General features: G+C 47.8%; 1 protein-coding gene across 1 annotated transcript in view; it reads left to right on the plus strand.

Annotated features, from left to right (window-relative positions):
- Positions 1-593: 593 nt before the first annotated feature.
- Positions 594-27,482, plus strand: part of LOC309362968 (uncharacterized protein) — a 48,749-nt gene continuing 21,860 nt past the window's right edge. The window contains exon 1 of the mRNA XM_081899032.1: positions 594-1,682. Coding sequence (XP_081755158.1) covers positions 669-1,394 — 726 coding nt within the window. The 5' untranslated portion in view covers positions 594-668 and the 3' untranslated portion in view covers positions 1,395-1,682. The remainder of the gene's footprint in view (positions 1,683-27,482) is intronic.

Genomic DNA, 27,482 nt, shown 5'->3' on the forward strand with positions numbered 1-27,482 from the left:
CCTCCGCGTCTGCCCAGGATCGCACCATCAGCCGGGTGCTCAACTGGGTGTGGAGGGGGTGGCCACAAGGGCCTTTTGCATCGGAGTTCCAGCCCTTCGCAACCAGACAACATGAACTCTCAGCTCATCGCGGCTGTCTGCTGTGGGGAGACCGCGTCGTGATTCCCCAGGGACTCCGTCAGCGCGTCCTGGAGGCTCTGCACGTTGGCCACCCGGGAATTGTCAAAATGAAGGCATTGGCTCGGTGTTACGTCTGGTGGCCTAATATGGACGATGCCATCACTGCCTGGGTGTCCGCCTGTCAAGCGTGCCAAGAGTCGAGGCCTGCACCACCGGCAGCTAAGGGACACACCTGGGAGACGCCAAAGACACCCTGGTCGAGGGTGCACATCGATCTGGCTGGCCCCTTTCACGGCCGGACCTTTATGGTAGTGGTGGACGCCTATTCCAAATGGCTGGAGGTCGCCCTGATGCCCTCCACCACTACCGAAGCTGTCATCCGGGTGCTGCGAGGCCTGTTTGCAACGCATGGGTGTCCTGATGTCCTTGTCTCTGACAACGGACCGCAGTTCACGTCAGGCACCTTTGAGCGGTATCTTTTGGGACTGGGCATCCGCCATGCCCTAACGGCACCCTTTCATCCATCCAGCAACGGGCAAGCGGAAAGAATGGTGCGCTCGGCAAAAGAGGCACTGGCGCGCCTGGACCGGGGAGACTGGCATGAGCGGGTCGCCGAATACTTGTTCGTGCAACACATCACCCCTCATGCGGCCACAGGGAGGAGTCCTGCTGAACTGCTTATGGGCCGCCGCCTCAGGTCACCGCTCGACCGGCTACACCCGGACTTTGCCGTGGCTGAACCCCCAGGCTGTGCCAACGCGCCACGGTCATTTGTCCCAGGAAACCAGGTCTTTGCCCGGAACTATGTGGGGGACATTCCTTGGGTGCCAGCCACAGTAGTGGGAGTCACTGGACCTCGCTCGTACCAGGTGGCACTCGAAGATGGACGCTTGTGGCGACGGCACATAGACCAGCTTAGGCGCAGGGTTGGGAACTTGGACACTACCGAGGTGCCCCCAACTGCGCTTGCAGCTCCAGAAGAGACACGTACAGATGGCGAGGCCCCACCTACACCTCCCTCGCAAACTGCCAGCGTGGAGCCAAACCAAGCCGCTTCAGAACAGACTCAGACCACTCCACTTGCGGAGGCTCCACCCACAGCAGCGGATCCAGGGGAGTTGGTTCCAACGCCACCTAGGGTCGCACCACAGCCTCAGCAAGAACTGTGTGGCCCTCCGGACTTGGCTACCAGTCCCCGGCGGTCTGGCAGAGTTTCCAAGCGCCCAACTTATTTAAAGGACTATGTTGTTGGACATGTATCACTGTTGGTCTAAGTATGGGAAATGTAACCGATATGCTTTTGTGCCTAATTGAACCATTACGCGTAGTGCTGTATATAAGGAAACCATTACGATTGTAACTAACACCTTATCTCGGTGGGGAGGGGTGTTATGTAGTGTAGTTTCACCCTGGGCCAACAGGGGGATACTGTATATAGTTTTCACTCAGGTCTGTAGATAGTTTTCACTCAGGTCCGCAGCAGTTATTTTAGGCGGGAACTCTGGGCTGTGGTTGTTACAATGTTGACAGCCGGCTGCCTATAAAAGCAGGCCGGCTGAGCTGTTTGCAGTCAGTTCTATTCCAGCTTACAAAATAAAGAGCTACTTGAAGAACTCGCTGTGCCGGCTGCTATGTCAACCCACAACTTAATAATGAGCTAGAGCTGGCAAGAGTAAAGTAGCAGTGGGTGGGGCAGCAACAGTCAGAGGAGGGGCAGCATGGTGTGCGGGGAGGGGGTATGGAATAAGACGACAGTACAGACATCACCTCAGAGGGGTGGCACAAGCAGGAGAACTAGCCGGCCTTCAGAAGCCTTTTGCACCTTGCTAAAGCAACATTGCCCCTTCTGCCAGTGCCCTGACTATGCCATTACTCTGCCTCACTTGAACTTAACTCTGCCACTCTGCCACAACAGTAGCTGGCTGCCCTGGTAGCTCAGAGCCAGCTGGGCCAGGGCAAGATATTAAGAGTATCACTCAAGAGAGAATGGCACTGTCTGGTGACCACCTGCTCAAACACTTCGCTGCCCATAAGGGGATGTTTGCAAACAGCCTGCCATTATTAACATTTTTTTTGGCTGCAAGTGAGATTTCTTCAGGAGCAGACTAACCACTGCCTCTTTTAAATTGGCTGGGATGGTGGGACTGCTACCTGTCACAATTCTGCAATCTTTTAGATATGCACACACACAGGCAGCCATGAAATAAGGCAGCCATAGTCCTGCAGAACCCAATTATGTACAGTGTACGTATTCAATCATGAACTTTTGTTTTATTTCACATACAGTCATACCTCTGGTTAAATATGCTTCAGGTTGAGCGACCTGGAAGTAACGCGTTACTTCTGGGTTTTGCCACTCGCACATGCTCAGACGCTCAAAATGACGTCACGCGCATGCACGGAAGCGGTGAATTGCGACCCACGCAAGCACAGACATGGGTTGCACTCACTTCAGGATGTGAACGGGGCTCTGGAACGGATCCCGTTCGCATCCAGAGGTACCACTGTACACTGCTCCGGCTAAGGTTATGGACAACAGAGGTTGATAAAGCTACTCTGAGTAGCAGAATAGTTCATAAATAATATGCTAGAATGAATCTTACAGACTTATGAAAGCCACACAATTTCATGTTTTTGAGGCCTGAGAATTGCCTCTGCGTAAAACCCAAGAGACCCATGTTTCTAAGGCTTGGCGCAACATCCCCTTCCTAGCAGATATAGCCTCCTTTCTCTTTCTTCCCCTTTCCTACTCTCTCCTCTGCGGCTCTCAGGGTCTTTTTCACCCCTCACTCTGAGAAAAGAGGATTGAGGAGTTGCTAAGCAACCACAACATTGCTACTCTTCATCTATCAGATATATTCTATTGCTTCAGCCTTGGTCAAGGTTATTGACAAGGCTTGCAGCTCTACAGCTCCAGTAGCTGTCCATGAACAACATTATCAAAATAAAGATTTTATGTTAAGAAGGGTGAGACATGGGGTTAATATTGAATTGAGTCCTTGCTTTGATCAATGGTTTCTTGTACATCATCAGCCAGTAACTATTAAGGTGGGCAAGTTAGGCAGCATTGCATCAAGCAATCCAACACTTTCCAATGCATTTTACCCATCACTTCCTAATTGCTAAAAGTATAAGGGTTTTTGCAGACTGGGCTCGCGGCAGGCAGGTTTGTTGCACAAGAGCACCAAAGTGATTTTAAATGCATAACCTGAATTTCTCAGTAGGTGTTTGAATTCCACCTAAAAATAGCAACAGTCTGGAATCACCCTTGCCCAACGGTCTGAGAGAGTCTGTATGTCAGCTTCAAATATTCCTATACTATTTGGCCACAGAGCTCTTTGAAGTGTTACTTAAGGCTTAAGATGCTTCTCATAGTCCATTTTAAGGAGATATGACACATGTGAACTACTGACTCAGAAAAAAGCATGCATAGCCATGAATCAACCCTTCCCACCTGTTTGACTTCAGAAACAGCAAATGTGCTAAAATGTGCTATGAAGGGAACCACAGAGACTCATTTTCATTCTAGGCTTTGGGAGAAGTGGTGCTTCCAAGGAGTGAGCTAGGAGGATTGAGAATCAACACAATTAAGCAAGAATAAATCCCATCAAGGTTCCTAGAGGCTCATTTAGTCCACCTCCCTGCGATGCAACTCAAGCATCCATGCCAGATGGCCACCCAACCTCTGTTTAAGAAAGTTCTTCCTGATCTTTAGTCTGAATCTCCTTTCTTGTAACTCTCATCCGTTGGTTAAGGTGCTACCCTCCAGAGCAGGAGAGAACAAGCATATTCTATCTTCCACGTGACAGCCCTTCAGATAGTTGAAGATGTCAAAGGCTAAAAGGCAGAATTTAAGGTGTCTGTCATGTGCCTATTGTGAGTTGCCTTATATTTTGTGTGTGGGTGAAGGATATGGAACTAACACAAGGGCTTAGGGACATTTGTAACAGTAAGTTGTGTTTGTTTTGTGGCTTATCGTCAGGAATACCAGCTCCTCGGGACCCAGCCCTTTTGGCTCCCCCAAATATTTTGGGGCTGAGGGCTACTGCCCCTAATGTCCAAAAGGCACAGAGGCGAGGCATGGAGCCAAGCGTGGAACGGCTCCAGTGGCTGGCTCCTTCTCCTCCTGCTGCTGTGGAGGGGAAAGAGGGTCAAAAAACCCTCCTGCCAGTAGCTCCACCCCAGCTCCTCCTGACGTCATGCGTGCAACGTTGCCCTCTCCCCATCGCCCTTGCAAGATGGCACCTCAAATTGATGCATACCTTTTGTATTTTTCCTACTTAGATAATCTCATGGTCTTGCGATAGTCTACAGATTCCTACTGAGGGAAAAATTAAATGCCTCACAGAAGAATTGGACCCAGGTAGCACTTATTTGGGAGACTGGAAGCACTGGCCCATTACTACATTCCAGAGAGGAACTGAATAAGCCACCTTGGCCAAACTTCCCAAAGCAAATGTACCTCTGGGGAGAAGGAGCTTCTCATACTTGTAACTGGGAACTTGCACACTTGCCTTAGAGATCATGAAGCTGCTGCCTGGGTCATGCACATTACAGGTGCACCACTGAGGCTATGAAGCAGTCGCAAGCTGGGTGCACAGCAAATGGGAGCAGCAGGAAGCATCACGGCTCCATGGTTATTCTGCATGTAGAACTGCAGTCTCCAGTGAGATATCATGGTTGACAGGCTGTATGTATTGTTTGTTTATTGTTACCTTTATACTCTAACCTTCTTCCCAGAAGAACCCAGAATGTAGCTTCAGCTCGCAAGAGCTCCTAGAGCCTGGCCACAATGGGCTCCTCCATGTATTTTACATTTTCTCCATTGGGACCTTGGAGGATAAAATAAAGAGGGAAGAATTTTTTTTCTGAATTCTTTCCCACCCTCGAGAATTTTAGGGAGAGGTAGAATTAGCTCCAGACACAGGTGGTGCTGTGGGTTAAACCACAGAGCCTAGGACTTGCTGATCAGAAGGTCGGCGGTTCGAATTCCCGCAATGGGGTGAGCTCCCGATGCTCGGTCCCTGTTCCTGCCAACCTAGCAGTTCAAAAGCACATCAAAGTGCAAATAAATAGGTACCGCTCCAGCGGGAAGGTAAACAGTGTTTCCGTGCACTGCTCTGGTTCTCCAGAAGCGGCTTAGTCATACTGGCCACATGACCCGGAAGCTGTACGCTGGCTCCCTCAGCCAATAAATCAAGATGAGCGCCGCAACCCCAGAGTCAGCCATGACTGGACCTAATGGTCAGGGGTCCCTTTACCCTTTACCTTTAGAATCAGCTCTCTGATCTCATTAATCTCAGAGTACAAAATACAGTCCTGATTCAATTTCTTAATGCTTATCCCTTCTCCCTGTACATTAAAATTCACCTGCTAGTGCCAGCTAAAGATAGCAATCTTTCCACTCAATTTTTCCTGTTTGGGGGGCCACCACCATATAAATTTATATACCACCCTTCATTTTAGAATCACAACATACAAACACAAAAATACATAACACAATAACAAACAAAACAATATCCCCTTGATATATTTAAAAGGGCATAGATTGTTTAATCAACCAAAGGCCTGGGTGAAGAAGAATGCTTTCACTTGGCACTTAAAAGATATTGTTATAGATTTGGAGGGGTGCACTAAACCCTAATAATTAATAAATGGTAGGATTTTGAGTATTTGGGATGTGAAGGGAAAATACAAGCTGCAGAGGAATTCCTGAGCTAGCCTGTGCAAAACGACCTGGCCAAGCTAGGGCCATTAAGAAATAACACAGGGCCACTGACAAGGCAAGAGAGCGGTCCTTCCTCCTTGCCCTGAGGTGTGAACAGAGAATGGGGGTTTGGAAGGTTGCCAGAGAAACTGTGTGTTTGAGGTGACAGGAAAAGAGAGTTTTTGGAGCAAGGTGTTATGGGAAGAAGAAGGAAGAGGAAAAGACTGGGATCCATCTTGGGCAGGTTGGCTGCAGGCTGGCTGGGGGAGATGCCTTGAACTGAAAGGCTGTGCTGCTGTGGAGTTCAAGCACCTCTTGAAATGACCTTGTTGTAAGATGTGGACTCCCTCCAGGCAGCCTGAAGGTGTAAATTGGTAAATAAGCCAAATTTGTTAAAGCTATTACAGTCTCTGCCATGTCTCAATTTTCCAAACACAGACCCTGGGTGAGTGCCTGGGACCCACAGGAATCTTGCAGAGAGTGGGGGTGGCACACGCCTTTTGTAACAATATGTAATGAAGGTGTATCTGGGGAGAGCATTCCACAATGTTTGGCTCCAGCCTATTGCAGATCAGGCTGCAGGCATCCTTCGTGAACATCACACCTTTCTGATTCCCTGGCTTCCAAACACAAGAGAAACAGTCCCTTTAAAAAATCTGCTCTTTCCACAAACACCTGAACTTTTGCTCCCTGGTGGATTGAGACTTTACTATTCCTGCCTTCCAGTTTTCAGTTTTTAAAGATTCAGGATCCCCCATAAGCCCTAGCTGGAAACTTCAGGCCCATTTTTAATTTTTAACTGTTGTCTGCCTTTCCCCCCTCTTTCTCTATTTTCATATTTCACTTTATATGTCCTTGACTCTTCCTGTCTCTTTCAAACAAACACAAGTGAGAAGAAAATGGTGACGGCTCTTTTGGGAGGGATGTGCCTTAGAGCGGGCGCAACATGGCTGTGAATGACAAGTCACCACAACCCACTAGAACGATACTTGCAGACCCTTCAGCATTTCAAAACACAAGTAGGGAAATGAAAAACAACAACAACAAAACAGCTTGAACACTATTAGGTATAGTACATTGTCTCAGACAGTGGGGTCACATTTATTTTTGTTGAAACAAAAGTAATGCCACAGCTTTCATGGAAGCAAAGCTCTGAGCCAAGCAACACACTTTCTTCTAACGCCTCTGCCTGCCTTCAAACCCACCGATAGCGACGGTCAGTCAAATTACCTCTCTTCTGGTCTAGTGTCTACCCCACCCTCTTCATCTCATTACTGTAATTGGCTTGGACTCTTCACATTTCTTAGAGCAAATTCACTTTGGACAGAATGTCTGTCTCTTCTAATTCCAGACCAGCACATCCAGCTCCTGGATAAGGAGAGAGGGGAGGCACCAAGTACAAGTGGAAACCACTGTACAGTATAAACCTCTTTAGAAGGGAAAGATCCCACATGAGATTCAGAGCAAAATATTGATGTGTCAGAATAAATAAATAAAAATCCCACAGGAGAGCCTGTGAGAGAAAGATGGGTTTAAGTGCCAGGAACATTTCTCACTCGTACTTGAAAAGTGATTCTGGTTCTCACACTGTGTGACACTGAAGTTTCCTAATGGCTAGAAGAAATTTCCCCTTAATAGAATGTATTTTTGTATGCTATTTGCATCAAAAGATACATTTTTAAATGCACTTTTTACTAATATACATATTTTTGTACTACATCTTTGCTTGGACAACTGTATTGCAAATTTCAGAAAAATGCCAGCTATGAAGGAGAACAAATTTCCCCGCCATCCCTGGTGTCTGCCAAGAAGTACTGCATCTTGGGGTGGCCTTTCTGATTATGTATCTTTGCTGAGGGAATGGTTCTACCAGCAGAGGGTACTGCTGGCATGCCTGGGGTGTTCTCATGACATATATTTCATGGTGGGGCATAGCTTGCATCTCACTGGAGTGGTGGGACTTTCACCAATCCTATAGCCCAGGCATGTCCAACAGGTAGATCGTGATCTACTGGTAGATTGTGGGGTGTTCCTGTAGATCCTGGTAGATCTCTGGCCCCCCAGTGATCTCCTGCCCCCCAAAAGGGAAAAAGCTCAACAACTTTTGCATGTGTTTAGTAAATGATTGTGTTCTGAATCTGATAAAACACAGACCCATCTTTCCATCAATGGAGACAATTTTCTCTCTTCCTTCCCTCTCACTTGGCCATGTTTTATTTCCCACAAATATTTCAGATTTTCTTTTCTAAATAGTTTCTAAGAAGCAAAGTATCTATTTGTGTGAAGATTTGAATTGTTGCTTCAAAATGTCAAGGGACAGCCCGTTATCACTGCAGGAAGAAGCAAGTGATGATGCCAAACATTAGGGTTGCTAATATACAAAGGGTTGCTAATACAGACATACCCTAGAAAGGTTTTTCCCTCCTCTTAGGCAGAATTCCTTTAGTGGTTGTTTGTGAGTCTATCCTATTGTGGTTGTTTATAAGTGTCAGGGTTTCTGGGAGAGAGGAGGAGATGACAGAGGAGACGGAGAGCGAGTGGGAGGAGGGGCAGAAGGATGAGGAAGAAGATGACGGAATTCTGAGGGAATCCACGAGTCTGAGCAGCGAGTCAGAGGATTCTCAAAAGGGGGTTACCTTAATCAAGCAAAAGGGAGGAGAAGGGAGAAGCGGAGAGGAGCCCAGTGGAAGACAGACGCAGCAAGAGGCGTCTCAGCCGGAACGGAGTAAAGGGGGTGGAGTCGTCAGCCTCTCGGAGGGAGCAGGATTAGGAGAGAACAGAGAAAGGGGGTTGGAGCAAGGTGTTCAGCCGGAAAGGGTGGAGAGCAGAACAAGGGGTGGTGTAGCGGTCGAGAGGAAGGTCAGCAGCAACGTACGCGCGCCAAGTTCAAACGTAGAGGCGCGCGGAAGTGGAGAGAGCTCAGGGGAGGAGCCCGGCCCTAAAGCCAGAAGGAGGGGGGAAGAGGCGGTAGAGGATTCAGCCTCAGGCGAGTCACGGAGAGAGGGAACCCAGGGGGGCAGGAAGACCCTGCGGAAAAGAAAGGAGAGGAAGAGGTGGTCTAGAGCCAGGCTATTAAGTTGGTGTGGAAGAGGGGAGGAGTCAGAGGGGACTTCAGCGGTCTAACGTGACAGACGTACGGCCACGATGCTGAACTGTACGAGAAGCAGAAATCTTCAATAAACTTTTCCTGTAAATAAACTGCAACGGAGTGAGGTCTCTTGTGAGCTGGGACCCGTCCTGGGTGGCCGTGACAGTAAGTCCCCTCTCCGAAAGCAAAAAATTTTTTTTGCGAAGCTCACGAACGGGAGCAGCCATGAGCGCTGAGGAGCAGCTGGTTGCACTGCGGGATCAGGTTACCGCTCTCACATCGGCAGTCATTGCTTCGCAGAAGAAGAATGACGACTTGGAGAAGACGTGCCAGGATTTGCAGGCAAGGTGGGAACACGCGGACAGGGCGGGGGCCCCAGGTTCCAGAGCGGAGGGCATTGCGCTTGGACGGAGGGGGGGTGCCCTGGTTCCGCATTTTAATGGCAACTTGCAAGACTATCCCAATTTCAGAGCGGACGTCGTATATGCACTGCATTTACTCCGTCACGATTTTAAAGATGAGGAGGAGAAAGTGGGGTTCATTGTTTCGCACCTGCATGGGGAGGCCAGGGCTTGGCTACGCAATCTGTGGCGCGAAGATGGACCGGCCCGTCGCAATTCAACTGCGTTCATCAAAGCGATGGATTCTTGTTTTCAATCCTCTGTGGATGTGGACATTGCGCGCCGTCAAATGCACGGGCTGAGGCAGGGGAAAGCGACTGTGCGCCAATACCACTCTAAATTTTTTGCATTGCTCACCGCCTTAGATTGGCCAAAGGACAGTAAGCCGGTCAGAGATCTTTTTTGGGAGGGATTGAGCCCCCCCGTCAAGGATGAGATCGCTAGGGGGGACAGACCCCAGACCCTAGAAGACGTGGTGCAACGGGCTTTAGCTATTGGAATTCGACATGAGGGACGTCCGTGGCACGAGGAGGACGGGCCCCAAGCGCGTGCGCAAGCGAGGACTCTCCCTTTTGTGCACAGGGATTTCAGCCGTGCGCACCCCTCGCCAATGGGGAAGGACAGCGAGGAGCCAATGGAGATTGGTGGTGCTAGGGCTCAGAAGCCATCCCAGAGCCCTGTCCCTGGTGCAGCCAAAGCGAAGCCTCCTAGAGGAACCAGGAAGTGTTACATCTGTGACAGTGCGCACCATATGGCGAAAGAGTGCCCCCAGAGGCTCCAGAAGCACACTGCAGCACTGGCAACTGTAACAGCAGAGGTGCAACCAGGGGAGCAGCTTCAGGGAAACGACAGTGCCTGGCTGGAAGCAGAGCTACTGGGGCTCAGCCAGGCGGATCTGTAGACAAGCCCCCAGCATCACTGCAGAGCGTGGACCCTTTGCCTCCCAGACCGGCAGTTCTGCTCACAGCAACACTCCAGTTGCCTGATGGGAGACTCCTCGAGGTTCCAATAACGATCGATTCGGGAAGCAACGCCGACTTCGTGGGACTGCAGTTCGTTAAGCAGCACAACATGGCGCTCCTGCCTGCAACGACGCCTCTAAACGTGGTCACGGTAGACGGCAGGAAGTTGCTGGGGGGGCAAGTGGTGCAGCAAACCCCTCCCATGATGATGCAGATTGGCAACCATCGAGAACTTATTAGTTTCAATGTCACCCACTTATCGGACACACCCATCGTGTTAGGCATGAGTTGGCTGGAGAGGCACAGTCCCGCGGTTGCGTGGTACCAGCGGCAGATCACCTTTTGTTCATCGTATTGTGCTCAGCATTGCTTTCAGACCGATCAGGGAGGAGAAGCCGAGCAGCAGTTGCATCTGGGTATGGTGCAAACAGTGCCTCACAAGTACCAGGACTTCTTGGAGGTTTTCTGTGAGAAGGAAGCTGACAAGTTGCCGCCTCACAGACCTTACGATTGCGCGATTGATTTAGTGCCAGGGGCGCGACTGCCTGCTGCCAAGCTGTACTCCATGTCGGAAGACGAGATGCAAGAGCTTCGGGAGTTCATAGACCATAACCTCAAGCGAGGTTTCATCCAGGAATCTAAAGCTGCGGGTGGCAGCCCTGTGTTCTTTGTGAAGAAGAAAAACACGCCCCAAAAAAGGCTTATAGTGGATTACAGGTTCATAAACAGCTTGACTAAGCCCAAAGCTTTCCCCATGCCCAAGATTGACGACCTTTTAGCGACCGTCAGGAGGGGCAAGATTTTCACCAAGCTGGACCTACGTGGAGCTTACAATCTCATCCGCATCCGGAAAGGAGATGAGTGGAAGACCGCCATGTTCACCCCTCTGGGCACATACGAATACAGAGTCATGCCTTTCGGTCTCCAAAATGGCAGCCACGTTTTTCAAGCATTTATGCACCACGTGCTAGCAGGTCTCCTCTACAAGAAGTGTGTCTGCTTTCTCGACGATATCCTGATTTTCTCGGAATCGCCGGAGGATCACGATAAGGACGTGAGGGAGGTCCTGCAGAGGCTGAAGGACCACAGGCTGTACGCCAAGTTGGAAAAATGCCAGTTTGATGTCAGAGAGGTTGATTTCCTTGGCTACAAGTTGTCCGACGAGGGACTGGCCATGGACAGGGCTAAGGTTCAAGCGCTGTTGGACTGGAAAAGCCCTCGAAATCGGAAAGAGGTCCAGAGGTTCATCGGCTTTGCCAATTTTTACCGCAAGTTTATTAAAGGTTTTGCGAACGCGACGGCGGCTATCACTGACACCCTCAGTTCCAAGAAGAAGAAGTTCGTCTGGACCGAACAAGCGGAGCGGTCCTTCCGGACGCTTAAAGGTCTTTTCGCCTCCGAAGAGCAGCTGCTCCACGTGAATCCCGGCAGACCCATGCGGGTAGAGACCGATGCGTCAGACAGAGCGGTTGGGGCCGTTCTTTTGCAAGAGGATTCACAAGGCAACTGGAGACCGGGTGCGTTCTACTCCCGGAAGCTCAGCAAGACGGAGCGCAATTATACCATATGGGACAGGGAGTTGTTGGCCATTCATGCAGCTTTCAAAGCGTGGCGACACTTCTTAATAGGAGCCAAGCACACGGTGCAAGTCCGCACGGATCACAAGAACTTAGAGTATTGGCGGACGGCTAAGTTACAGACCCAGCGACACATGCGCTGGGCGGAGTTCTTTGCGGATTTCGACTTCAAAATAGAATACATCCCAGGAGACTCCAATGTTATTGCAGACGCGCTGTCCCGAAAGCCGCAATACTTGGAGGAAGCAGCTCCAATCGCAGCAAAGCACATTTTCGCACCGCAGGCGTGGACGTGCGCTACCATCGCAGTCGACCTGGACGCGGTGCGACGCGCGTTGCAAAGGGATCAGTTTGCACAGTCCAAGATGGAGGAGCTACGCGGAGGGTCGCGAGACAACGATGAGTTCCAATTGCAAGATGGACTTTTGACTCGTAAGGGTGCCCTTTACGTGCCCACCGACGATCTTCGAGCCAAGGTTCTGCAACAATTGCATGACGCCCCTAGTGCAGGCCATTTCGGCAAAGAGAAGACGATGGAGTTGGTGGCTAGAGACTTTTGGTGGCCCCAGATGAGAGGAGAGGTGGCGGACTACGTCGCCAGGTGTGATATCTGCCAGAGGTCCAAACCAGTGCACCAGAAGCAGGCGGGATTGCTAGAACCGCTGGAGACACCGCAGCAACCGTGGGAGAGGGTAGCGTTGGACTTTGTTACGGACCTGCCCAGCTCCAGAGGTAAGACGGCGGTGTTAGTGGTGGTGGACTTGTTCACCAAGATGGCGCATTTCATCCCTTGTGCCAAGGTGGCGACGGCAGAACAGACCGCAAAGCTCTTCATCGATCACGTCTTCAGAGTGCATGGACTTCCGCAGTCCGTCTTGTCCGACAGGGGGCGCCAGTTTGTTTCCACTTTCTGGCGAAAGCTTCTGGGCATCTTGCACGTCAAAATCAACCTGACATCGGCGAGACATCCACAAACCAACGGTCAAGCGGAGAGGGTCAACGCGATCATGCAGCAGTACCTGCGGTGCTACGCCAACCAGCGACCTGCGGCGTGGGTGGACTATCTGCCGATGGCTGAATTCGCCTACAACAACACGAAACACGCATCCACCGGGGTGACGCCTTTCTTCGCGAACAATGGCCGTCATCCCAGAACCTTCCCGAGATTTGCGGCACCAGGAGGGGGGGGGCCTCAAGATGCCGACCAGTTTGCAGCGGAGTTGCAAGAGGTGCACGAGGAGCTGCGGAGACATTTGGAGCTGGCAAAACAGGCGTATAAGGTGCAGGCCGATAAGCACAGGAGGGCGGGAGAGGACATCCAGATTGGGGACTGGGTGTGGTTAGCAGCCCACGCGATGCCGGCCAGGTCATTGGCCAAGAAGAAGTTAGGACACAGGCAGCTAGGGCCATATCAAGTTGAGGCTAAGATCAATCCGGTGGCTTTTCGTCTAGCCCTTCCGGAGGGTTCCAGGGTACACCCGGTCTTTCATAGGTCGGTGCTCACTCCCTACAAAACCCCACACAGGTTTCAAGAGTCAGGAGCACTCCCAGAGCCACGTAGGAGGGCGCCTGAGGGGGGGGAATCGCCAAGACCAGAACCTCTTAACGAGGTCACAGAGATACTGGACTCGAGATGGGGGGAGGAGGGAGTTGAATATTTTCTAGCCAGGGAAGGCACTCCGGCCTCTGCCAATAGCTGGGTGCCGGGTTACGCGTTGGACGAACCCCTGTTGAAGGAGGAGTTCCATGCACTTTTTCCGCACAAGCCCATGCCCGAGGAGTATTTTGATGATTGGCTTTTCACGCCCACTTTGTCAGACAGCACGTTCGAGGGTTTCTCCTCACCCGAGGGCCATACGCCCGAAACAAGCCCGACCAGGGATCCGAGACTGGGGGGGGAGGAGACAGGCCCTTGTTGGTGGGTGGATCAGCCAAGGGAGGCATGGAGTCAGAGATGGATGGTAGGTCCTTGGCAGGCAGCGCCAGGAGAAGCAGTGATGGAGGAAGAGACTGTGATGTCTGTGGGTGGGGAACCCGAGTTCGAACACACATATACGGAGATGACAGAGGAGAACGTTGAAGTGGACAACTTGTATCCTGAACCGACCCCGGAAGAACCACGTTTTCCTCAACCTGCACCCGGCGAGCGGGAGGGGGGAAGGGGGGGCTTCGAGGGGGGGATGGATGTCAGGGTTTCTGGGAGAGAGGAGGAGATGACAGAGGAGACGGAGAGCGAGTGGGAGGAGGGGCAGAAGGATGAGGAAGAAGATGACGGAATTCTGAGGGAATCCACGAGTCTGAGCAGCGAGTCAGAGGATTCTCAAAAGGGGGTTACCTTAATCAAGCAAAAGGGAGGAGAAGGGAGAAGCGGAGAGGAGCCCAGTGGAAGACAGACGCAGCAAGAGGCGTCTCAGCCGGAACGGAGTAAAGGGGGTGGAGTCGTCAGCCTCTCGGAGGGAGCAGGATTAGGAGAGAACAGAGAAAGGGGGTTGGAGCAAGGTGTTCAGCCGGAAAGGGTGGAGAGCAGAACAAGGGGTGGTGTAGCGGTCGAGAGGAAGGTCAGCAGCAACGTACGCGCGCCAAGTTCAAACGTAGAGGCGCGCGGAAGTGGAGAGAGCTCAGGGGAGGAGCCCGGCCCTAAAGCCAGAAGGAGGGGGGAAGAGGCGGCAGAGGATTCAGCCTCAGGCGAGTCACGGAGAGAGGGAACCCAGGGGGGCAGGAAGACCCTGCGGAAAAGAAAGGAGAGGAAGAGGTGGTCTAGAGCCAGGCTATTAAGTTGGTGTGGAAGAGGGGAGGAGTCAGAGGGGACTTCAGCGGTCTAACGTGACAGACGTACGGCCACGATGCTGAACTGTACGAGAAGCAGAAATCTTCAATAAACTTTTCCTGTAAATAAACTGCAACGGAGTGAGGTCTCTTGTGAGCTGGGACCCGTCCTGGGTGGCCGTGACAATAAGTGATGTTATTTCCCATTACTGTACATCCCTTTATAATTTAAGGACGGAAGAAAAACCTTACTAGGTTATCTACATCGCAATATCTTGCCTCTTGACAGCTGCTGGTTCTAGATGGTTTAGGAAAGTGTGTAAGAGCAAAAAGAGCTAATAGACACTCCAGCCTCTGTCAATCTCTTCCATCTGCCTAATGTTTTGGGACACCCACAGTAAGCATGAGGTAAGCCCAGAGACTGATGCTCTGAGCTAGTGGGGAAAGAACCCCAGGATGCTGCTGACCGTTGCGTTTCCTTTTGGCAGTTATGTGGCAGAGGATCACCTGTAGACCATATAAGTGGCTTCGGAGAGCCCTTCTGTAATTCTTATTATTTCTATTTTTAGTTCTGCTCCCAGCAAATTTATCAAAATGTAGGAGAAATGCAAATGTGCCAAAGGCTGCTCAGGATTGCACAGAGTTGAGTGAAAAGATTTCATTACCGTATTTTTCGCACCATAGGGCACACCGGACCATAGAGCGCACCCAGTTTTTTGGGGGGGAAATAAAGGGGGGGAATTATTTTTTCCCCAGGCGCGGGGCTGGGGCGGGGGAAGCTCGAGCTTCCCCCGACCCCAGCCCCCAAACAGGCAGCTCTCTGCAAGCTGTGGGAGCGCTCCCACTGCTTGCTGAGAGGTCCGCGAAGCCTGGACGCTGCTTGCGGAGAGGTGTGCGAAGCCTGGAGAGCGTGAGGGGTCGGTGCGCACCAACCCCTCTCACTCTCCAGGCTTCAGCGAAAGCCTGCATTCACACCATAGGACGCACACACATTTCCCCTTCATTTTTGGAGTGGAAAAAGTGCGTCCTATGGTGCGAAAAATACGGTAGCTTAGCAAAGGATGTATCTGTGAAAGTGAGGCAGCAGGGCTGGTTTGCAGGAGCAGGACAAACCATGAGGCAGACAGAGCTCTGTGTGGGAATGACTGTGGGGCTCCTGAAGAGCAGTCAGGGAGCTACCGCTGTTTCCCCAAGCATATATTTACTGAGGCAGATGCCTCACTCTACATAATGGTAGGGGCCCTGACTTTGAATTACAGAGAACCTAGAAGCCTCATTTCTCTGTTGCCAATTAGTTTTGGCCATATTGTAGGTCTGGAGCCGTGTCCAAGCCCTTCCTGTCCTTCCTCCAATTTATACATCACACAAAAACACACACACACACACTATCTCCTTTCCCACAGTCTCTTGGAATTACTTGTCCTGACAGACTTTGGTAATCTTCTGCAATGGCCTCAGTATATGGAAGTCAAATGTACCTCTGGGAGCTCTGTGTCACCTGTAATCACAGCATCCCCCTGTTCACAGAAGCACTTACAATGGCCGCACAGAATACACCACTGGAAATGTTGTCAAGTTTTAACTTTGTGATATTATTCTCTTTCAGCTCAAAAGGATTTGGAAGAATAATTGACTTCGGGAACAAAGAAATGTAGAAGACTCCCCCTGTCAGTCACTATCTGTATCTAATTAGAATCATAGAATCATAGAGTTGGAAGAGACCACAAGGGCCATCGAGTCCAACCCCCTGCCAAGCAGGAAACACCATCAGAGCACTCCTGACATATGGTTGTCAAGCCTCTGCTTAAGGACCTCCAAAGAAGGAGACTTCCCCACACTCCTTGGCAGCAAATTCCACTGTCGAACAGCTCTTACTGTCAGGAAGTTCTTCCTAATGTTTAGGTGGAATCTTCTTTCTTGTCGTTTGGATCCATTGCTCCGTGTCCGCTTCTCTGGAGCAGCAGAAAACAACCTTTCTCCCTCCTCTATGTGACATCCTTTTATATATTTGAAGATGGCTATCATATCACCCCTTAACCTCCTCTTCTCCAGGCTAAACATGCCCAGCTCCCTTAGCCGTTCCTCATAAGGCATCGTTCCCAGGCCTTTGACCATTTTGGTTGCCCTCCTCTGGACACGTTCCAGTTTGTCAGTGTCCTTCTTGAATTGTGGTGCCCAGAACTGGACACAGTACTCCAGGTGAGGTCTGACCAGAGCAGAATACAGTGACCTTACTTGTTGAAAACAAATATTTTGCTTGCATGTGTCCCGTGCTCAAACCTCTGGGCCCAGTGCATACTTGTAACATTCAAGGCCCCCCCATCAGTGACCCCTTGTCTAGTACAGTATTTATAAATTTCACTTACATTTGCTCTCTGCATAATGTAATCAGTGGAATTAATATTACAAAAATTCTTCCAACATTTCTTTTGTATAAATAGTTCTCCTCTGAAGATGAATAGTTGGTCTAACAACATCTGGTGAGCCACGGGGTTCCTACCCCTGTTCTAAATGCTCTGGACACCAAGGGCCCAATCCACTGATCCAGCGTATTCCTTGTCCAGCAAATTCTACCAGCTGCCCTGCCTTCCCATTACACTGGAAGGCCAACGCCCTTGGTGCTGGTTCCTTCTCCTTTCTGTCAATCAGCCGCCAGGGATGTAATCCTTGAGAGAACATGTCTTATAGGGTGGCACACATCACCCAGTATCTCAAACCTAGGAATTCTAGAGTTTCCAGAACAAGTGTACCCTCTAAGCCAAATTAGTCAATATCTGTTGTTGTTGTTAATTAAATTTGTATACCACCCTTCATCTGGAGATCTCAGGGTGGTTCACAACATAAAATACAGAATAAAACCACAAAATACATAATTAAAACAAGAGCAAGAACAAACCAAACCAAGCCAATAACCTCCCTACAGATAAAAGGACTATTAATCAGCCAAAGGCCTTGTTGAAGTGGAACATTTATGCTTGGCACCTAAAGATGTGTGAGGAAGTTACCAGAGGACTCTCCCAGGGGACAGGAAGCCATGGCAAAAAAGCCCATGAAAATATGGCCACCCTCTGGACCTCTCACAGAGGAGACACACAAAGAAGGGCAATAGAGTCCAAGTTGGTTTATATGGGGAGAGCAGGTCCTTGAGATATTGCAGTTCTGAGCTGTTTAAGGCTCAGGAATTGAGGCTGGAAACTAATTGGCAGCCAGTGCAGTCAGGCCAGGATTGGTGTATGTAATATGCTCAAACTGTCTTGCTGCGGTGAGCAACCTGGCTGCAAGATTCTGCACTAGCTGAAGTATCTGAACTGTCTTCAGAGGCAAGTGCTCCCGCTGCTTACGGAGAGGTCCGTGAAGCCTGGAGAGCGAAAGGGGTCGGTGCACACTGACCCCTCTCGCTCTCCAGGCTTCAGCGAAAGCCTGCATTCGCCCCATAGGACGCACACACATTTCCCCTTCATTTTTGGAGGGGGAAAAGTGCGTCCTATAGGGTGAAAAATACGGTATACGCATTGCAGTAATCTAACTTAGAGGTTCCCAGAGGTTCCCTGTTGTCTGAGCATGGATATTGGAGGTGGGGCAGGAATGCTCGGTGGGTGTGCTCTTTCTTTACCCTGCATGCTGTGCAGAGGGAGAGAGGGAGGGAGAGCTTATGTTCAGCTGAACTTTGTTCATTCTCAGATGGATCCCATGCCCCCACGGAAGGAAAAACAGTCAGCCGAGGAGTCCGTCGGTATGGTAGTTGGGGCATAGAGATCTGGAGAGCCTCTTGCTATGCCAAACCTTCTTCCAGCAAAAGAGCAACCAGCTGACAACAAATTGCATGACGCACTTTAAAAAGCACCTAGGTTTCACTCCTAGTCTCATATGCGCTCTGCTGCACGTCTTCTATAAGCAGCCAGTGATTCCATTTGCAGAGTAATTTAGCAACATATTGATTCAATGATCCACAGACAAGTGACCTCGCTGTGCTGTGTATTTCAGGAGAGGAGTTCAGACTATTGCATTAATATTTTAACAGATTTACCATGCAGTCACTCTGCTGAGAGAAAACCATCGTAAGAACTGGTGCAGAGGAGGTGGGTTTTGCACAAGAAAAGACTAACAGTGCTGTTAACAGATTTTTGCAGCAGCAACAGCACCCCTTTGCGTGGCCCAGATTTCCCCAACCTGGTGCCCCCCAGATCTTTACACTACAACTTATTCTGTCATCTCTGGCAGTCTAACAGCATTATGAGGGCACCAGGCTGGGGTAGGCTGCAGTAATCTGTGGTTTGATCCTTGTTGAAACATTTGCTTGCAACTATTTAGATTGTTTTCTCCTACAAGTATTTGTACCTGCTCACAAACCCTGTTAGGCTATCACCAATGGTCCTATCCATCTGCAGTGGGACTGCTGATTTAAAATGCATGAAACCCACACATACACTTTTGCAGGGCTATTTGGGCCCCACAGAAAATGTGGAAAATCTCCAGCCAATTGTGCAGTAGGAGGCTGAAATCTATTCATATTTGGGGTGGGGGGTGGAAGCTTACCTTTGCAGTAAGGTAAAGGTAAAGGGACCCTTGACCATTAGGTCCAGTCGCGACCGACTCTGGGGTTGCGGCGCTCATCTCGCTTTATTGACCGAGGGAGCCGGCGTACATGTGGCCAGCATGACTAAGCCGCTTCTGGTGAACCAGAGAAGCATGGAAACGCCGTTTACCTTCCCGCCAGAGTGGTACCTATTTATCTACTTGCACTTTGACGTGCTTTCGAACTGCTAGGTTGGCAGGAGCAGGGACCGAGCAACAGGAGCTCACCCCGTCGCGGGGATTCGAACCGCCGACCTTCTGATCGGCAAGTCCTAGGCTCTGTGGTTTAACCCACAGCGCCACCCACATCCCTTACCTTTGCAGTAGGAGGTGTCAAAATTACTGGTCAGTGGGGTCAACCTTCTCCCACTCCCTCCAATGGTGTCCCAGTGCATTGTTCCCATTTGGTCATTTTCTAGGAAGGCGTCACTAGATTGCTAGGGTCCTGACCGCAGCTCCACTGCTTCTTGAAATGTCAGCAAAGTTTTCCCCTTCTCCCTGCCTTAGTTAAAGGAAAGTAACTGAAGCTCTCTGCTGCTACTTCTCATTGTGGAAAGTCCCTCAGAATGAATGGATTTCACTAGTAGTCCATCCTGTCTCACGGTCTGAGAAAAAACAGGAAAGTTCCCCTTTTTCCCTGAAGCCTTGCTTACTGGCATGGCATAGATGGGATTTTTGTTGGGGGGGGGGAGAACCTCAGTATGTATTTTTATTGATTTAGGGGACAGCTGCCCCTCCCTGCCCCCCCTTGACTCATGCTTACTGGGGTCATGCGGCTGAGACCTGTGGCAGACCCCAGGGCATCACATTTCAGCAGTGGCACCACTGTACTTTTTCAATATCTGCTTAAAACATTTTTGTTTAGACATAAATTGTATGTTGGCATATGTTTTAATCTTTTTGTTCACTGTTTGTTCACTGCTTTTGGGAATGTTGTTAAATGCCTATTTTTAATTATATTTTTAATGTTTTTCATTTTTTGTAAACTGCTCACAAAAATTATTACAGTCAAGCAATATACTAATTTAGTATAATAAATAAATAAATATCTGCTTTAGGAGTGCTGGTTGTTATATGCTTTAGATATTGTATGTTTCTCTTTGTAAGCTGACTTAATTCTATTACAGTGGTACCTCAGGTTAAGAACTTAATTCATTCCAGAGGTCTGTTCTTAACCTGAAACTGTTCTTAACCTGAGGTACCACTTTAGCTAATGGGGCCGCCCACTGCCACCACCGTGAAATTTCTGTTCTCATCCTGAAGCAAAGTTTTCAACCTGAGGTACTACTTCCGGGTTAGCGGAGTTTATAACCTGAAGTGTTTGTAACCCAAGGTGTTTGTAACCCGAGGTACCACTGTACTTGTGGAAGGGCAGAATATATGTTTTATAAACAGCAAATACATGAAGTTTGATAGAGGAATGTATTCAGAAGCTTTGTGTGCATGTTGGCATTTGATTTAAGTGGAACCCTAGTCCAGAAGGTTGCAGGGGCAACAGACTTCACCTGAGCTATATTCAACCTTTCCTTCAGCTCTCCATTTGTTGCAGCATTTAAGTAAATGTCTCGCTCAGGGACCTTTAATGGAATGGCTATAGGATTCTGTTTCTGCTTCATCAGTTTGAATCACATCCCAAGCAAAACTAAAGGCCTATTTTACAACTTTCAGTAGAATACCTATATATGGCTGGAAAGAGTTTCAGGTTCATACCATATAGCCACATTTACAAAGGCTGTCCTGGTTTCTGATTTGATCCTGGAAGGAATGTCCTGCTTTTCCTTTAGATGTCCCTATTTTCATCAGAAGGTATGTAGTAATGTGACCCCCGAGTCTCGGAGACAAATAACTATACAACCTTTAAAAGACATCAGAAGGCAGCCCTGCATAGGGAAGTTTTCTAATGTTTAATGTTTTGTTTTGTTTTGTTATATATAATGGAAGTCAACTAGAGTGCCTGGGGGACCCCAGTCAGATGGGTGGGATATAAATAATAAAATGGTGGTGGTGGAATGAGATGTCCATATTTTCCTCAGAGAAATGTTGGATGGTATGTTATAACACTGTGATTAACTATAGAGATGGTTGTTCTATGGGTTTGGGAGGGGTAGGCTGTATGCCCTGGGCCCTCTTCGAATTCATGGATCCAGCACAGATTCAATGGAATAGCCAGCCTAGGTTTCTGGTAAGGTAATCCTCTAGGAATGGGCTGTTGAGTTAACAAAGGAAGAAGGCAAATGGGTGAGTCCTGCTCATGGGATAAAAAGCTTTGCAATCCAGGGGGTTCTGCTTAAAGAGGTGCACCAACTGTTGTATAGCGTGCAGTGCCTCCTCACATGATCTTAGGAACTGGTCACAGAGGTGTATGGGGAGCGGTAGGGCAGGAGAGTCTTTCTGTGATCATGCTAACTATGTGGGGCTACCTTTGAAGGTGACCTAGAAACTACAACTAATCCAGAATGCGGCAGCTAGACTGGTGACTGGGGGTGGCCTCCAAGACCCCATAACACCGGTCTTGAAAGACCTACATTGGCTCCCAGTATGTTTCCGGGCACAATTCAAAGTGTTGGTGTTGACCTTTAAAGCCCTAAATGGCCTCGGCCCAGTAGACCTGAAGGAGCGTCTCCACCCCATCGGTGCAAGTTACAGGAACCAGGCAGAGGGCCTTCTTGGTAGTGGCGCCCGCCCTGTGGAACGCCCTCCCATCAGATGTCAAGGGAATAAACAACTACCAGACTTTTAGAAGGCATCTGAAGGCAACCCTGTTTAGGGAGGTTTTTAATGTTTGATGCACTATATTTCATGTATTTTAATATTTTGTTGGAAGCCGCCCAGAGTGATTGGGGAAACTCAGCCAGATGGGCGGGGTATAAATAATAAATTATTATTATTATTATTATTAGGTATGGGCAGTAACTAACACTGCTGTTCCACTTTCATAACAAACATCCAGTTGTGCAATGGATCTTCCCCTTCCTCTCATTATCTCTGAAGCCCCCCTCCAGCACCCTCAGAATTTGTCCCTGAGGATTGGGAGACCCTTCACAGCAGGTGTGCCAGGTTCCACCCAACATTGGGGGCCCCAGTGCCCTTGGAGGAGGCCTTGCTACAGCCACAGGAGGACCCAACAGATCCTGAATAGCTGTGGGAGGGCTCAATGGGCCCCGCCCGACTGTGGAATATTGAGGGGGCCCGGTCCCCTCATTGAAAATTTGGGGAGGCCTCAGCCCCCCTGGGCCCCCCATAGATGACATGGCTGCTCCAGAGCATATTTTGGGTGTGTGTAGAAGGAGGAATGGAAAGGGAAGTCCCACTGCATAAGGGAATGCCACTCACACAGCACTGAATGCAACCTGAATGTAACCTGCAATGAATGTAACGAGTTTGAGGATGCCCTGGTTTTTCCTTGTTGCTTTGATGTGGGATCTTGGCTATAATGTTATGCCATCCTTACAGTGCACTATCAAACACAAAATGGATGGTGGATCACAGGTCAGCATTTCATGGCCCTTACTGATGCTATCTTGAATTTGCGATACATTTCAACACAGATTCATGGTAATAGGACATTCCAGAGGTCCTTTGCTATACAGATGGAACATTCTGTCTATTGTTCCATCTGTACATTTGATATCTTGCATACACACACACGTACACATACAATCACATTAAATTGGTAGATTTTAAATTTGTTTACCAAAATAACTATAAAGGCACTCTTCACCCAATATCCCTGCTGTATATCAGCACAGTTCAGTTAAAGTTTCCTCTGTGAGGCATAAAGGACTAGTAGGATGCATGTTAAATCATTAATGCTGGCCTCCATTCTCTTTCGTCAGTTGTCTGACAAAATGGAGATGATAAATCGCTTCCAAAGAAGTTACAGGATTTCACTTTACTCCCATTTCAATGTGCTCCAATTTAATGGGTCATTTATTCCATGTTTGAGAGGATCTGCATCCCTGAAAGCTGCCACCCACTTTACTCATACTCTGATTGAAAGCGCCAGCTGAGCAAAGTGCTCTCTGGAATGGTCTTGTGAAAGTAAAACGAACAGGCATCATCTTTTTTTTTTTTTTTTGTAGCAGAAGAGCTAGAATTGGAATTGTGGTATCAGTTTCACATTTGTTGTCTCTCTCAGACTTGTATCCTGATGGGTTCAGCCATGCCCTGCCCTCAGGGGGCACCTTTAGCAAGCTACCTTCAGCCATTCCACCTCGACATGGGAAGGTGGTAGTCCCTAGCGGGACAGGAATGTGCACCTCAGCCCTGCCCGCGACTTAATGGGGCACCGGCCCTACTCCCAACCGCTACATGCTTTTTGCACAAACCTCCTCAGAACCAAGCAGAAGGGAGTTTGCAAGCATGCCAACCCCCCAGAACCACTTTGTCCCCTCCAGCACCTTCAAAACGTGCTCCAGAGGATTGGGAGACCCTCCAGAGCACATTTTGGGGGTTCATAGAGGGAGGAAAGGAAGGGGGAAGACTGTGTTTGTATCATAGGCATCCAAATTTTGGTTCCTTTAATGAGAGTGATGCTTCTTTGTTTTATAAAGGGTAATGGATGAAGTTATTCTAATAATAATAAGCCATGACAGAAATTTACAAAAATTATGCATGGGGAAAGGAGCTACCAGTATTTATCTTAGTATTAGAGATTCTGGTGAGAAATATAAGAGCAGATCAGTTTTTAGGAAGCCCAAAATAAGTTCCCCAGGACAGGGCCCTCCTGGCCAGCTGAAAGGAATCTGGAATCACTGAAGTTAGTTTTCACCAGACAGAAGACGTCTTTTTTACTTGCTTTGACAGCAAGTACTTGCCTCTCCCAGCAGTCACTTGATAGATTGGCATGTCAAAACAGAAAGTCAAGGTAGATTTGTCAAAGGCATACAAAGCCTTCAAAATGAATTAGGTGCTGTTAATCCATGAAAAATAGACTTCACTGTATTATTAACAGAATAATAAATTAATTTCTAGCCTTTGGCCACCAATGGACCTGGCTTGGCTCACATCAAAAACAACGTTAACATTTGCTACACTGGAATATTCTGAAATAAAAACAACATTTTTGGCAATATGTTCATCTTAATCATAGAAATTCTACCTAATAATGACAAACTCATCCTTCCCCAGATTTCTAAATTACTTTTTATTTATTTTCACAATTTTTCATAATTATCTTTAAATATATTAATATTCTTGTCTGCCAACCATATTCCCAAATATTTAACTTTTTATATATAATTATCTCTGTTTTCTGCTGTATCTCTTTTTTATCTTGCTCTGAAACATTCTTCACTAAAAGCTTATTCTTATTTTTATTCAATTTAAAACCTTTTTTAAAAAAATAATATTTATTAAAATTTTAAAAGTTACAGAAAGAAAAGAGAGAGAATTAAACAATACAATACAATACAATACAATACAAAAACAAAAATACTCCATATACATAACAAAAACAAAACAAAAACATTGAGAGCCAGTGTGGTGTAGTGGTTAAGAGCGGTAGTCTCGTAATCTGGGGAACCGGGTTCGCTTCCCTGCTCCTCCACCTGCAGCTGCTGGGGCACCTTGGGCCAGTCACACTTCTCTGAAGTCTCTCAGCCCCACTCACCTCACAGAGTGTTTGCTGTGGGGGAGGAAGGGAAAGGAGAATGTCAGCCGCTTTGAGACTCCTTCGGGTAGTGATAAAGCAGGGTATCAAATCCAAACTCTTCTTCTTCTTCTTCTTCTTAAAAAAAAAACAAAAACACATCCAATACTTTCAATATGGTTATCTTTCATTTACTTGTTTCAGCGACCTCCTCACACCTCCCTTTTTTGTATTCCACTTCGATTAATTGTTTCAGCAAATCCTTTCCATCTTCCTCAATTTTCTGTCCTATCATTTATCTTAACACATTCTAACCTTATTATTTTCTTTAATCCATTTACAATCTATTGTACTTAATTCTTTATAGCATTTCTGCTAAAGCCATGTAACTTCATTCCAACATCTTTCTAACATTCCTTAATTTTACAATATTTCTGTAGATAAACTTTAAATTTCTTCCAATCTTCTTCCACCAACTCTTCTCCCTGGTCTTGGATTCTGCCAGTCATTTCCGCCAATTCCATGTAGTCCATCAACTTCAACTGCCACTCTTCCCGGGTGGGTAATTCTTGTGTCTTCCAATACTCTGCTGTTGTTGCATACATAAAGAAAGTTCTATCCTTCTGTGGCACCAGTTGGCCGACCATGCCCAGGAGGAAGGCCTCTGGTTTTTTCAGGAAGGTATATTTAAATACCTTTTTCATTTCAATCCCAGAATGTCTTAATCCTTGGGCATGTCCACCAAAGGTGAAAGAATGTACCTTCAGTCTCATTACATTTCCAACATTTATTTTCGGGCAAATGGTAATTTTTTGCAAGCTTGACTGGTGTCATGTACCACCTGTAAATCATTTTCATTAAATTCTCTCTTAGGGCATTACATGCCGTCAATTTCATACCTGTGGTCCATAACTGTTCCCAGTCAGCCATCATAATGTTTGTCCAACATCTTGTGCCCATTTAATCATAGCAGATTTCACGATTTCATCCTGAGTGTTCCATTTCAACAGCAAGTTATACATTCTTGACAAGTTCTTAGTTTTGGGATCTAACAATCCTGTTTCCAATTTTGATTTTTCCACCTGGAAGCCCAGTTTTTTATCCATGTTATATGCCTCCATTATTTGGTAATAATGGAGCCAGTCTCGCACTCTATTTTTTAATTTTTCAAAACTCTGCAATTTTATTCTGTCTCCATCTTGTTCCAAAATTTCTATTCAATTTAAAACCTGATACTTATTCAAATTCCTGTATTTTTCCCATTACTTTCGGTAATGAGTTTATAGAGTCTTCAACTGTTATCACAAGGTCATCTGTGAATGCTTTCAGTTTATATGCTTTATTTCCTACTTTTATTCCTCTGGTGGTTTCTTCTGCTCTTATATTTCTCACCAGAATCTCTAATACTAAGATAAACAAGAATGGTGACAATGGGCATCCTTGTCTTGTCCCTTTTAGAATTTTGCATTTCTCAGTAATAACGTTATTCACAATTAATCTTGCTTGTTGCTCTGAGTAAATTGCACCTATTCCTCTTCTAAACCTTTCCCCGAAATTCATCTCTTCTAAAACCTTATACTTTAATAACCAATAAATATTATCAAATGCCTTATCAGCATCAATAAACATCAAGGCTGCTTGTTTTTCATTTCTTACCTCCAGGTGCTCTATGACATCAGTTTTGTTCCTTATATTATCTTTCATCTGATGACCTGGAAGATGTTTTAATGCTATTTTCATTAATATGCACACTTTTAACTAAGATACGACAGGAATGCCAGCTTGGCCCTGCAACCATGGGTGCCTGGGGCTCTGGGTGCTATGCAGCATGAATGGTCCTGGCACCAAAATTTGTGGGTGCCCAGCCCCTTCATGGGGAATTTTGTGAGTACTGAGGCACCCAGGGCCCCAGGGAGCCAGCACCTATGGATATGCACTTTTGTAAACACTGGTCAATCTCTCTCCCCCTTGCTCCTGATGTAGATCTTCCCTCATCCCTTCTTCCCTGGCGGAGGGCGTGTGTACCATTTTGGGGTCCACCTCAGATGCCAAAATGTCTCAAGCTGGCCCTGCCGTCCTTTCCAAGCATGGGTCTGAGTAGCTTTCTGCTTCCCCCAAGCAAAACAGCTCTTTAGTGCTAAATTGGATGACGCGATTGATGTCTGCTCCAATTCAGGGCTCATGCAGACTTCCTTTTGTGTCGTGTTTCTAGGCACAGATTCTTACTCTAAAGTTCTGTGTCCACTGCTGCTTTCTATACCCCGCTTGTTATGTCCATGAATGCTGAAATACTGGGGATGGATGCTGTTGTTTTGCTGTACCTTGATAGCCTCAAGGTACAATATTTCAGCTAAAAATGTGGAAAGGGAGAATCTGTCTCTGAAAACTGGCAACAGCTTCTAACCAAAATCTGAAAGCTGAATGGTACACATTCCATTGTGGGGTTGAACAAAATGAATACAGAAGGAGTTCTTGCTCTGACAATTGCTGCTTCTCCAGTCCTGGGACAGTCCTAGTTCCCTTTATCGTTGTGGAGGGACTGGGGATGAGGCTGAAGGGCAGAGACAGTAGTTCCAACCACTACAACTCACTGCCTTTTGCAGAGGTAACATATCACCATGTATGCCTCAAAGATCACATAGGCTGTGGTCACTGAGTCAGGTACTCAAGGGATGCAAAAGGAGACAACAGAAGTC

Source organism: Podarcis melisellensis (assembly GCF_964234715.1).
Source record: "Podarcis melisellensis genome assembly, chromosome: 1".
Classification (NCBI taxonomy): domain Eukaryota; kingdom Metazoa; phylum Chordata; class Lepidosauria; order Squamata; family Lacertidae; genus Podarcis; species Podarcis melisellensis.